The following is a 14,595-nucleotide window of genomic DNA, read 5'->3' on the forward strand; positions in this document are numbered from 1 at the left end:
ATAACAATATTCTGAAATAGTGGGGAAAGTAATTAAATAAATAAAGGGAGGTTTCAGTTCACCACACAGGTACACTGACTGTGTCGTTATCCTCTCCGTTCTTCCCATATTGAACGCTGGGCAAATGCTAAAACACATGAGTCTGGACCACTTTAAGGTGGTCAGTTTACTGGCTGCTGTGGCAACCATGAAACAGCAAGGGTCAGCAGCTAGAGCATCTCTCTCTCACTCACTCGCACACACACACACATGTGCACACGCACAATAAATAAACCCACCCAACTCAGCCTTGATATACCAAACTGAGTAGTAACAAGTAGAGCCCGACCGATATATGATTTCAGACCGATACCAATTTCGATATTTATTGATTTAAAAATCCAATAGTGATATATTGGCCAATATTCTTTTTTTTTTATCAGAAACAAATAACATAATAAATGTTAGGGAAAATCTTTGTTTATGTGTAGTTATGTAAGAGTCCTCACATAGATAACATGACATAATGCTGTTTAAAAATAAACTTTTTTTATTGTCACAAGTAGTACTTTGAACAAAAGTACAACAAAATATATGAAAGTTTTGATAAACAGTGCAGTAAACTGATACAGTGAGCAGTGAAGTAGAGTAAACACTGCTGTACATGACTGTAGTCATGTCATATCGAAGACTTGCGACTTTGGGATTTCACACCACACGTTTGAAACAGAAACTAGATAACTTTGTTTGGCTACCAAGCCATGTTAGATGCTTGTTCAGCTCACATTTATTTATGTGTCCCCTCTGGTTTAATAATTCCCAATGCACCAACTGTAACTACAGACATGCGAGTCGCAGATATATTTACCATTGCTTCATGTAGGTAAAATAAGTTAAATACTACAGTTTAATCGCTCGTTAACGTTAGCGGCCTTCCACTGATAAACACGGCATTAGCTTGTTTTGTCGGTAACCTAATTTAGCAGTGGACAGTGTCATAAGCTGCTGTAAGCGATGTCGCCACAGAATTTCTAAAAGAGATGGGGAGAAATGACAGGACCGTTGTTTGTTTACTCACTAGAACTGCCACGCTGTTTCATAAATAAACCTACAATCAAGTTTGTCAACAGCTTAGTCTGCACCACTCAATTAACATAATGTTAAACGCAATATTGATGTTTGACTGACTTTACCGCCTTTCACATTACTGCAGCAAAACCAGGCATGGCTGACATGAATGTCATAACATGGCTGAAGGATCTATCTTCCGTCTCTTTTTTAACTGTCATTCATCGGCCGTTATAAACGTCAATACCGATTTATCTGCAATTGGCTCACATTGGCCGACAGTATCGGCACACCGATTTATTGGTCGGGCTCGAGGTCTGTCCAGTCCAGTATTACTATGATGAATTACCTGTCAAATATTAATATAATGGGCTATCCCCCCTCATAGGGCATCCCATGCCAGCTGGTGAGAGTTTAAGTAAAGCAAAACTATAAAAACACAGTACATGTAACTGATTCTACCAGTTTGGTAACCTAGTGACCGCTTCAGAGCATGGATGAAAAACACTGTCTACAAATAACTGACTGGTTGGCTGTTGATATGCTCACTAAGAGCCTGAACAAGGGAGAATTTTAATGATTTCCTGTTCTAACAGCCTGTTGTTGACCAACAGGAAAGCTGAAAGCTTTCCAGCAGGCAAGATCATTACACTAATTACCAAGTCATGAAAAGCCAAGCTCAGGGTGAATGGCTAGGTATCAGAACACTCAGTAATAAGAACATCAGGGTCAGGCTCAGCTTTATGGAAGAGAGGAAATACTGGCAGGAGACTAGACAAGACCACAATTGACTCTGAGGAATGATGTAATGCCTCGTAACAGACACGCAGCTGACACTGTTTTCGACTCTACTCAGAGGATAATGACACTACTAATGCCTACTGTTGTATTCAATATTTTATTCAATACAGTACACTACGGCGGTGTAAAGGCAACCAGAAGTACTAACACCGTTAGTTAAAGCAAATAGATATGTGGCTGCCTTTCTAATTAACATTCAGCAGTGATGGTCAAACTAGTGGTACAGCATCCTTTACTTTCTGCTTTCAAAATCCTGCAAATAATCCAAGGTGATTCTCTATAACTCCACTGTCTTAATGGGAATTATAATCTGGAGATTCAGGTGGCGAAGCAGAAGTCTTCAGATTCCACTGGGGGCTCCCTGAGCTACTTATCCGATAAGAACTGAAGAGGCAGGCCATGGAGGGGTCATGTGTGGCCAGGTTTTAAAGGGAGGTTGACAGAGTCCACCCCAGGGAATGGGTCTGGGCAGAGGGCTCAAGGGTGACCAGCTGGACAGATGTTGTCCTTTCGACCTTGCACACCAACATGACTTCCATCACCAAGGAGACAAGCAAGAATGTTTCCGAATGCAACGCGTTACGGAATATGGAAAACTGACGTCTTTTCCACGAACGCTGCATAATGATGCCGTTAAAACAAGCAGAAACTCTGTTGTCATTCCTTCTTCGAAATTACAACAGGCTTTTTTTTTTTTTTTAAATGAACAAACATGAGATTTTTTGCAGAGCTGACAAAGCGCACACAATCAGGTTACCAGTGTGAGCTGTGCTGAATTGAACAGCATTTGTAAAAATTTTCATAATGGTAGTGAGTGCTCTGAATCATCATGCTATTTAATGTGTGGATGTTTACCACTGTGCTGTCTGCCTACAAGCGCTTCAATCAGCTGTTACTTTCACTTGTTTTTGTTTGGCTTTTTTTCACCGCCCATTCATCGGATCAACAGAATAATCAACCATTTTCCGGAAGCAAAGGGTGAAAATGTTCTATAAACAGTGTGGAAATTCAACACGGTTCTCAGACTCTCGCCCACTCGAAGCATTAGAAATAAATCAGTCTTAATCATTTTATTTTCTAGCCCATTTACAAAAAAACTGTGAGGAATTTCCATGTCTCTCCCTATAATAAGAATTACAACAGTTAGACCATTCAACTAAGCCAAGACGTTTCTCTGGATTAAATGGAAAGGCCTCTCACATCCAGGGCTGACAAGACGCACATTTACATAAACTACAAAAGCCTAACCACACTTCACTATACAGTCAGCATGTGAAGAAATGTCTCACAATTGATCAGCGACCTGATTACGGACCACTGTGCCTCCATAGACAAGCCGTCAAATTAAAAGGTTTTTAAATTTGCAGACATTCACACATTGAGTATTCAAGGTTCCCAAAGAAATATCACATCTGTCAAACCATTTGCCAACTTTCTTCCCATTCACAACAAGAGAAAAAAAGACACCAGTTCTATGGAGCTAACTAGCCTAATATGTTTGGATTTCAAATTATTGTTTGAAGTCAAATATTTTGACTTCATCCACCACATTCTCACTAAAAACAGAGCAAAACGCAAAACCCTGAACACTCCAAAGATGTCTTCAGTGAACACAAGTCTCTGTTTCTCTTACAGATCACTATAAACTACAAATGTCTAATCATCTAATACAGGGTTTTGAAATATGATCAGTACCACCTTATTTTTAATTAGTTCCTGCAGACTCCATATCAAATAATGTAGTTACATTAAATCATGATGAACCACATAAATCACTGTTGCACAATTCCTAGTTACATCCTCTAAAGTCAATACTCAATACGTTCATCCGCTAACTTCTATTCAGCACTACCGCTGAATAAGAAGGAATCCAAGAACTCGTGGCGATATCGCTAAATAAGCTCACAAACTGTGCCGTTTAAGCGGAAAACTCAACTTGCTATTCAAATCGTTGCCCCACTTGACAGCTGCTCAATGCGGATTAACGAATGCAGCCAATCGCTTACCTTAGTGGTAACAATGCATAAACAGTCCATTCTTCCCCACACTGCTGCAGTCTGCGACCCCTCAGCATCTCATAGCAGTCTTTTAAGACCTCTCACTCCCATAGGAAAAACCAGGAAAAAAGCGGGCGAACGGACGTGTGCGCTTTTAACTTAATCTCACTAGATCCAAGAGAACTATCACCGCGCAATCCAGGGGTATACAGTTTCTGTCGTTTCAGATCTCCGGTCGGCGACAGTGTGCTTGTATCCCAGAGGTGGCTAAAGACGAGGATGTCATCACTTCGCGTTATCCACGGCTCTCTCGTTGCGCATGCAGGGGTGAGAAGCGCTCCCGAGTAGAGCGTTCGACACCGTGGTACTCACCGTAGCCTGCTGAGGGATAAACTGTGCAAGGTGCAACTTGTGCTGCTATGTTCACCCTCATCTTTCAGATTCAGGGCATAAATCTTTAATTAGCACGGCGTTTGGACGATGTTCAAATAACAAGGACCTTCTGTAACAATAATTCGACAGAAGACCCTCGCTCAGTAAAATGCAAGAATAGCAACATGACAACTTGTACAAGAACGTCTAAATACTTGTAGGCAACAAAAACTCGGGTTAAAGAACTTTCTGGTATATAAAATGTATGATACACGTGTAAAAAGCGAATGCTTTGTCTCGCGTACAAATCAACATTACAGCTCACAGTTTTAAGTGGATTCCAATACTCTAGCTTGAGGCGAAATGCCTCGCCTTTTAACGGCGCAAAATTCGTATGACAAAATCAATATTCCTGGGGATTAATGGATTTTGTGACAGCAAACTCATAGGTAGGGGAGAATGCAGATTAAGCGTTCTTTATATGCGAAGCATATTTCAGTGGGGGGGAAAAAAACATATTTTCAGCTGGGTGCTTACTTCTTCACACGTGAGCATGGTTAGACAAACGTTTGTGCAGCGTTGTGAACTCTTTGACCAGCCTTGACACAACAACCATGAACAAAATCTCATTGTAGGTTAAAGTCACTTTCAATAACACTGCTTCCAGACGAGACTTAATCTGAGTCAGTCTGAACAGAGGATATTATTGTACTGTTTCTAGAAACAAAATCAAACTCTTCAAACACACACACACACACACACACACACACACGTCCTACTGAAGCACACAACACTTACACATGGCCGAGCCTCCATATGACATTTCTCATTAGAGTCATGCTCTTTAGACTTTTTATTTATTTTTTATGATCACATCCGTCTATAGCATTTTTGGGTATGGGACGCCTGAATGAGGAAAGCCTCGACTGAGGCCACCCCGTCTGAAGATGGATGTGGTCGACGAGGACGGATGCCCCGTAAACGCTGAGCTGCAGGAGCAGCAGGGCTCCGGCACGGACACAGGCAGGAGCATGACGCTGGGGGATATGACAGAGCCAAGCATGAAATGATGAGGCGCACTCTATATCTCCTGATGTGGCTACTCACAGATCTGGCCCAGGAGGAGAAAGCTTTTCCTAGCACAAGCAGTATTTCATTTAGAAGAGGAGACTCCTAACGAAGCGACGTTAGATCAGAGAGAGGAGGGAGAGGAGGAAGAAACTAGAGTTCAGAAACATTCTCTGCATTGCTATTAGTATTATTACTACAAATCTCATGGCATCTCTGGCTTTTTAGTTTACTGGTTGATACAGTATGCAGATATAATTAAGAAAAAAAAAACAAACACACACATGATGGGCCTTACCGTTGATCATTTCTCCGTTAGTCTAAGCAAAAGGACAAAACTTTGATGTGGCAGTAAAATCTCTGTTATCATTTTTAACTTTATGCACTGTAGTTTTGCAAACATAAATGACTAATTTTCAGTTTCCTAGAAAGTTAATGTCGTCATAATAACTAATTTAAGATCACGTCTCAATACATAACTGTAAAAGGCTGTTTGAATTTAGCAGGGTTTGTCCAATTCTGTTCGGCTTCCATGAGGAGCTGTTAACATCTCCATTCCAGTTTCTCCTCATTTAACGTAAAATGAATAGCCACAATATCAGCTTGAGCGATAAAAACAGTTCTCTACCGCTTGAGTTTGAACAACTCTCAGATATCAGAAACAGATGAAAACCAGAGACACAATGAAAATCTCAACCCTACTCTCGACCCAACACTACAGTGCATAAGTTTTATTGGCTAAACTTATTTTACAATGTCTTGATAACAGAGGACAGAGAGAGCGAGATAATCTCTATTACAACTTTAGTTATTCAGTTAATGAGATTTTGTGTGTGTTTGTGTGTGAGTGTGTGTGTGTGTGTGTGTATGTGTGTGTATGGGTGTGAGAGTGTGTGTGTGTGTGTGTGTGTGTGTGTGTTTGTATGCGTAATTTGGCACTTCCCTCAGCCAAAACCTAAATTTCCTCCCGGCACTATGACTGCTCACCTGCTTACAACCACCCCTGAGAATTTAATGAACACACAATGAGTTGTTCTCATACCCCTGCAGGCTATCCAGCTCTTAAAACCTACTTCCTCCTCCACACATACAAGATTCTTTCGGCCAATTGGTTTCATTCATCCTGCTGTTAATGGGGGCGCGCTAAAAACGAGGCAGTAAAGAGAGTAAACTGATCCCCGTGCACAGGACCTTAACCTGTCAATGTAATTCAACAGCTTCATTTAAAAGGAGATGGGTATAAACACTTACTCGTGACTCAAAGACTGCAAGCAAACAGTTCTCTAGTTTTCTTCCTAAAGGCCAATCAAGTTTCATTTGAAAATTCTTCCGTTAGAGTGAGGTTCAAGTCGAGTGCTCTGCTTAAAAGAAAAGACCGATTCTCCATGGTGTCTGATTGGTTCTCACAGCGGGCTGGGGTTTCCTGTGTTAAAACAGAGGGGTGCACTGCTTACCTCTGGGCTAGGCGTAAGGCTGCTGGCTTGAGTTTCTGAGGTCACAGTCACACTGGGAGCACTGGACAAATCCCACTGATTGACTGGGGGAGAGGCTTCCGCTGGTTTGGCAGGCTCCACGCATTTCTTATTTTCCAGTAAGGTCACTTCGTAAAATTCCTGAATATCTGAAAGGATGAGGAGATTACACTGAGCTTTGAAGATAACACCATATCAAACCAAAGTAAACCAACGTCTCAAATTAATCCAAGAGCCATCCTTAAAACCTGATCCTGTCCCTACAAAACAGTGTTGAGCATCCAAAGTTTAGATTAAGATTAGTTTAATCTTAATCCAGCACAGCTAAAACAAGATAATACTTTGATCAACACTGTTTACTCACACTGCCATGCTAAACTCAACCAAACACTTTGAGACCATGCTTTGAGAACACGAATATTTCTGTAGGGAGGTTTAGAGAAGTGTAATTACAACAAATAGGGAAGCCAAAAAAACAACGACAACAACAAAAAAAAACATTTTGGTTGCATGGCATGTTGGCAAAGCATCTGTCAGGAGGCAGTAGATGACAGCCTCTTGGGGCAGGAAAGAAAACAGATGTGAGATCAGAGGGAAGAGAGAAGCATTTGTGTGTGTGTGTATGTGTGTGTGTGCGCGCGCGTGTGGCATGCAGGCTGCCTGCTGACGGCCGGAGCGCTGACATATGAGAATGAGGCATGGCCAATCGGTGGCCACTGCACTGCGACACCAAATCAGATTACAGGAGGGAGGTGCTACTTTTTCTGTCTGTCACTCATTAGATTAAGTTAGTCATTTCAGACTAACTGTGAGAACTGAGCCCACACACATCTCCATGCAGTCCAGTTAAAACACATTCTGGCTCTGCACATTCCTGCGTCTAAGAGTTCAGCCAATACTCTGCTAAAATCAACGATTAGAATCTGTGTCTTGGTGCAGTCTACTTAACACGCCCTGGATTCATTAGCGCTCAAGGCCTCTGGGTTTACAAACGAGCAAACCTCTGTAGTGTCCAGTCGGCTAAACACAGCACACACCTGTCTCCCAGGTAAAAATCAGCTGCTAACTTAAGGGCGAGAGCTAAAAAGGGGCAGGACATCTGGATATCCGGACCCCTGAACTATAAAAGAGTATACATGCTAACACGCCGACGGTAATGCGGTAATTACATACTGGATGTGTGAGGACGGGACATACCCAGTCATGACCTGGTCAGCATTCAGAGATGACAAAGCAAAAGTGGGAGAGCGCTCTTCAGAGAACGCTGTTAATGAGCGACCCCCCCACCCCACCCCCCCACCACCAAACAGTCCGTCACTATAAATGCTGGATTAAGACACATCTCTAAGGTCACAGGAAGGTCGACTGTGGGAAACACAACGCTGGGAGTCACCTCTTCCGTACACAGATTTATGTCGGCGAGAGCAACAGGTCCAGAACGGAAACGGCTGATTAAGGAAGTGGCGAAGACTGTACCTCTGTGACGCAGTCAAGCACTAAGTGAAGACATTTAGAGGAAAAAGGGCATCGTGTAGCCTTGCTGCTCTTTCACCTGAGATCGGGGGTTAACCGAGGTAACTGGGGACTCTTAATAGGAATTAGTGTGGAATTAAAGGTCTCCGGCTTCAGCATACTGGTCAAGGCACTGGATGAGTGAACGCTACGTACAGATGCGATAAAACGAACGCACAAAATTACTGCGAAAGAAATAATTACAGAACTTGCTTCCCATTTAATATGACATTTACTGATATTTTTATGAAGCAAAAACCATCATTATCTTCATGGTGTTTCACGGTAACAAAACTTACAGGACTCACAGCTGCATCTATGTGAGTCACCTGCTCTCGAACATCCTCTTTCCTGTCATTTTCATGATATATAACATTGTTCGTCTTTTTGCTTCGTGTACGCTCAAACGAAAAACTATACACTGAAGTGAGAGAGGTGCGAGGAGTTCTCGTTCCCCTCTCTAAGCATTGTGACAACACAGAACTCTTATGCCTGGAAGGCTCTTCCCTGATGAACTCTTAAAAATAGCTTCCACCACGCTGTGTTCACCCTGTATTCTCGAGCGGCCTAAAAATACGCAGAGCCAATGCGTAGAAAATAATTAGAGCAAGGTGACGCTGCATGGCCTTTGTCTAGCCTTGGACTTTTGACACAGGCACCAGAAACAAACAGAGGAGTTGTGCGTTCACCGGTCATCCACTCCTGTCACCGCCCTGTCAGATTAGGAGTTTTTTTTTTTTTTTTGTACCGGTACTGGAAGGGAACTGGTTTGAGGTGCAGTCATTTTAACAGTGTATCTATCGCAAAACTCGCACAGTACAAATGAAGCCTGACTGGAGGGGTGGTACAAACTGCTGCCTGCCAAGCGTTAATGGAGTGCAGAACTAAGACAATGAACGCGCGAGGTCGTGTCCTTATAGGAGAATATGGAAACAGGCTTGTTTATAAATCGGCTGCAAATGCGTTCTGAGTGCTAGAAAACGGCTCAAGACAAATTAGGATGTGTGGTAAAAGAAGGGACATGTCTTGTTCAAAATGTCACGTCTGGATTATAACCGCCGAATTAAAACAGCTAACACTTTCTCTCTTTTCGTTTCACTTCTCAAACTGCAGCTAAAGGTTAAAGCCAAATGGCCAGAAAAGTCAAAATGTGAGCTATCCTTTTCAGAGGTTCTGATGGAGCTCTTACACAAAACAGGGGAGTCATATGACACTTCCAAATATCTTCTCACCCACCAAGTCTCCTGATCATCCTAATTGGCTTGAGGAAAATATTGTTAAGAGTACAGACACTGGTTTGATACCCTCACTCATGACATATTTCAAACCAGCAGGACCCTCAAGACTCCTGTCTCTGCATGTTTGAGTGTGTGTGAGTGTGTGTGCGTGTGTGTTTGAGAAAGGAAGGCAGGAAACCATCACAGAGGGGATTAGCAGTGAGTAATCATGTCAGGAGACGGATTATATTTTTTTGGGACTCTATCGCGTACATATCAGACAGATGCCGAAAGCAAGAGTTCATACACATTTTTGTTTGTAACCCACAGACAGATGACAGGGAAAAGGAACATGTGTCTGTCTACCTCTCTTTCTCTGTCTGTGTGTGTGTGTGTGTGTGTGTGTGTGTGTGTGTGTGTGTGTGTGTGTGTGTACATGATTTTGAACTCATGCAGGGTCAAGGTCAAGTATTCCGATATCATGTCAAACACATGTAACTATTGAACGGATAATAACTCGGGAGGAACCTAATAAGATTAACATGGAGCATAATTGAAAACTACAGGGGGCACTTTAAGCATGTGAACAGTTGTCAGTTTCAATTAAGCAAATAAACTGAAGGTTTCCAACTGGCAAATACAGCAATGTTACTACACAATTCTGGAAATCGGATATATGACACACAATACTATATGGATACACACAGATACAAATACGGAGTGGTATAGTAGCCTAAGGTCTTAAAATGAAAATCATCCCATGACCATAGAGCCTCATCAATCTCATCTATAAATGTGGAAAATAAGAAAAAAATGATCAATGATAAGAAATAAAGGCCTACCCAAAATGACTCTTTAAATCAGTCATATGAGTAAACAAATGTAAAAGCATGTCTGATGGTACAGAGAACCAGAGGCAAAGTTTCTGGCAGGGGTACAGTTAAAATACCAAACACCAAAAAATCAAGATCTCTCTCTTGTCTTGGCCTCGCTTGTTACAGCTAAAAAGGGCTTCACCAAACCATCACTCTTAGCAAGGTCAGTAAAAACACACTTGTACAGTCAACTTATCACTATGGAGAAATGACCAGAAGAGACATGTAGACACATTTGTCTCAGTTATACCCACTAATGCCGGCTTAGATTTGCACTCAGAGGTAGAGCAGCTTGCTATGTGGTCCATGTAAGCGTATATAGAAACTTGACGTTGTGCATTTGAGATTAAACACCTGCCAAAAATAAAAAACTGGCTGTGAAATGTTACCTCAGAATATTTACCCTCTTTTCAAAGGCCATGGTCACTTATAAATCTCTAAATTTAAAGATAAAGCCAAGCACAGCCACTTAGTCACTCAGTGATAACGCACACTAGCATCACAGAGGCGCGACACTTGGCTGTGAGAAGCAGTCCCATAGCAGACTCACATCCTCTGATCCAACCACTCTCAAATCGCTCAGCTCAGATCGTTTTAGAAGTCTCTTATTCCAGCTTTACTGGTCTCACTAACCTTTCGATGTTTTCATCAAGCGCTGTTCAGACGCAATAAGATCTTTTTTTTTTTTTGAAGTAATGATGGTGAGATGGCCATTTCTCAGATGACTTTCACCTTCTAAGAAGCACCAAAGATCATCGCAAAACTACCAAAAAAAAACCCACATAAAGTCTCTAGCATTTAGATAAACAGCTTAATTCTCCCAACTGTGTGACTTACTATCCCACAGAGATTTCACAAAGGAAAGCAAAAGATAATAAAAGGTTCAATCTAAAATGTCTAAAGTGGAGTGAAGGATTTGTAATAGAGATTGGACCACTGCCCGTGGTTCAAATATTGCACTTAATGGTGTGATGTCATAATCTTCTCTTTGTATGAGATGCTAATATAACCATATTATTCAACAGTGGACACCAACCACATTACAGATGGAAGAACCATTCTTCCATGAAGCAGCTGCTTTTCCTATCTGCCTAAACCTACAGCTTCCAATGAGCTCAAGAGTTTCTAAAAAACTCCTGGACCACTTTCTGTTTGCTGAGGACCAAACATTGCTGAAGAGACACGAACTGCAGAAATTTGGTTGTCAACAGAGGCGTTTTTTATATATATATTTGTGTATTTGTTTGTAATTTTATACAGGCTATTTATGGTTGATTAATGGAATCTCTCTCTTGCCATTTAAAACGGGGAAAAATTTTTTGAAAAGGAATGACACGTTGCTGAAATGTGCTACAGAGGATGTGAACTAGATTCCCTTGTAATGTCAAACCTGTTCTGCAAACATTCATGAGATCGCTAAACTTAACGCAATACTTCTTTAACCTTCATAGACAAGTAACAAATGCTGAACAATATAGCCTAATTCACTCTTCTTGACGTAAAAGGTCCATATTGAGACTTACCTATGAGGGCCTGGAACAGGTTACTCTGAAATATGTTGATTACTCTCTCAATTGAATTTTTGAGTTGACGGTCTTCGGTTTGACTGAGTTTCACCCGATACTCCTCCAGGAGTTTAACTGCTCTTTCAGCATCTGCAAAGTTTGATTGACATTTTAAAAAAAGTAGTCTAGTAGAAGAGAAAAAACACATTAACTAGTCCACGTTACCACTAACGTTCGTAAAAAGACAATGTTACAATTAGAAGCGTTCCAGCTGCCTTTATTTTCAGGGTGCACTCACTATTGGTTAAGTGACAAAAATATATATTGGTTTTGATGTATTAATGACACATTTTACTAACCAAATGTGTTAAGAAATATTTTACCTAAATGCAATCTCACCTTTCTTCCTTACTGGCATGATAGCATCCAGATGAAAACAATAAGTCTAAAGTATCCCAGTTGTGTATCGAAGACTGTTGTCAGTTAAATCTTGCGTGATTCAAACCGTCTTACTTAGGTTAACTTACTAGGAGGGGCTCAAACACTTCTTGCACAGTTTGCACATGAATACTAAAGCATTCTTTTTTTTCTCCACCAGGCTACCCGTCGAAGATAATATAGCATTTGACAACAGCAGAGGCACAGTGGTCGCTGAAAGGAAAAACTGATCGGACAATGATGTGTGCGAGAATTCAAATGCCCGCTACTTATATGCCAACGTTGCCAGCTAGATGGCTAGCAGGCTAACTGACTGTCACAGTTCCTAATCTGACAGCAGTGGGCAGAATTCTGTCAGGGCTAAGCATGCGACACTTGCTTTAAGCTACGGGTTGACACTTCAATAAACTTCCACAACACGAATGAATGAAACTGGCCGGCTATCCACACTGCCAAGTCACAACTGCGCGGGGCAAAAACTATAGCGCAACAATCTGAAAAACTGCCCCTACACTACTCTAGTGGAAGTCGTAAAAGAAGCGCAAATAATAAATCCCGGTCGTAGACACACATGCAAAGTTTACTCCGTGCATTCAAAATAAGTTTCCTTTCCTTTTTCGAGTCAAAATCCTTATTGCCCCCTTCCGCGATACGTAAATATGTTGGCAAATGTAACTTCTTGGCTCTACCCTCCTCTTTTTTTCCTCCAGTGTATCCGAAATTCCAAACTTTCCTCCAAAATGGCGTCCTTGATCTAGAAAGTAATCACATGATCAGCTTGCTTTACTTGTCCGCCCAATAGAGTTGGCATATAAGTTACCTACTAGCAAGGGAGGAGGGGAAAAGGTGAGACTTCAAAAGATCTTAAAGCCGCAAGGTGCATGACAAATTGTCCCGTTTGAACGCCGATAAACTTTTCCAGCATCAAGCGCTCGAACGAGGAGAATTCTTAAGCGTTAGATTAGAAGTCACCCAGCACTCACAATCCTTAGGGATGAAGGAGACATTTGTACGTACATGTGAACACTGAAACTGAACTCTTGGCGCCGACAATAAATCAAAGGATTACGGTTGATATTCTGAACGCACACTTGAAAGGAGATTACAGAAATCAGCGTTCATAGGAAGCAGTTTATTCTAAATACACAGTATATTGAATATGAAGTGGGCAAGACAGCTGGACAAGGCTAAAGATTTTGTTCATCCTCAAACAATCGCCCGTGGAAGTGACAAGTGACACTTGATTGACCTTGTGCCTCATGACATCAGAATATTGATTTTGACAGTTCGTCATCTTCAACATCTCTGCGAGTAGCGTCAAAAGTACTGCAGTGAAGTGGTGTTCGAAATAGTGTGCTTGTCAAATTTCTTTTAGACTTCTAGAGATGATGATGATGATGATGATTCATTATTCATTATTATTAATATTAATAATAATAATAACAGTAATAATAACAGTAATACTTGTAGTAGAAGTAGTAGTAGTAGTAGTTACAGCACATAACTTATAGTATATAAAGATTCTGTTGCCATTTTCGCTCCATGTATTTCTGAATTGAAGATGGCTCAGATCACTGTATCATAGTCCATAGACCATCTACTGATGGGATGAGAAGGAAACTCTAACCTTCCCCATGTAAAAATCACACTGAAGATATGGGGTCTGAACACATTACTTGTTTATGAGACACCGTTTTTTTTTGTTTGATTTTTTTTGCCCCTGAAAACTCAGTTAGGTGGGTCGACAATTTAAAGTAAGTTAATGACAGCATTTAAACCAAGTAGAACAGGACAAAATGCAAAGGACAGTTTTAATAAATCATGCTCTGTTCACTGTGGTATTCCTCAGTGAATTGTTATTATTTTTGTTGATATGGTAACCTAAATTATGCTGTCTTTGGTGTGTGTGTGTTTGTGTGTGTGTGTATATGTATGCGGGTTTAAAAGTGTTTTTACTAAAATTATCTCACTATGTTTCCCCATTCAAGTCTTGCGTATCATCACTGTGTCAAGTATAAATAACCTGTCTTTTTCCAGTGCTGCGGTCACATTTGTGGCGAGGCCATGCTGAAGCTGTGGCCCAGATTAGAAAGCAGTTGAGTTAAAGGAGGATGTTATTTTAGGATGATCATATTTTATGAATGCCTGCTTGCTCTCTGAATGCTAGACTTTCTGATGCAGTGGATTGGGGCGAGAGTGAGTCAGAGGTCAGGAGTAGCCAAGTTTATTCTATGCCACTGCATAAACCACTCCCTGTATGAAGACAGAATTACATGACTGTCCCCTTTCTC

At 41.2% G+C, this 14,595-nt stretch overlaps 1 protein-coding gene across 8 annotated transcripts in view; it reads right to left on the reverse strand.

The window, feature by feature from the left end:
• Window positions 1-13,015, reverse strand: part of dlg1a (discs large MAGUK scaffold protein 1a) — a 102,004-nt gene extending 88,989 nt beyond the window's left edge. For all 8 annotated transcript variants that reach the window (XM_030792041.1, XM_030792040.1, XM_030792039.1 and 5 more), the window contains exons 1-3: window positions 12,266-13,015; window positions 11,885-12,016; window positions 6,740-6,906 (exon numbers count right to left, since the gene is read on the reverse strand). In XM_030792041.1, coding sequence (XP_030647901.1) covers window positions 6,740-6,906; window positions 11,885-12,016; window positions 12,266-12,284 — 318 coding nt within the window. In that variant the 5' untranslated portion in view covers window positions 12,285-13,015. The remainder of the gene's footprint in view (window positions 1-6,739; window positions 6,907-11,884; window positions 12,017-12,265) is intronic.
• Window positions 13,016-14,595: the final 1,580 nt, after the last annotated feature.

Source organism: Chanos chanos, chromosome 14 (genome assembly GCF_902362185.1).
Source record: "Chanos chanos chromosome 14, fChaCha1.1, whole genome shotgun sequence".
NCBI classification, from domain to species: Eukaryota; Metazoa; Chordata; class Actinopteri; order Gonorynchiformes; family Chanidae; genus Chanos; species Chanos chanos.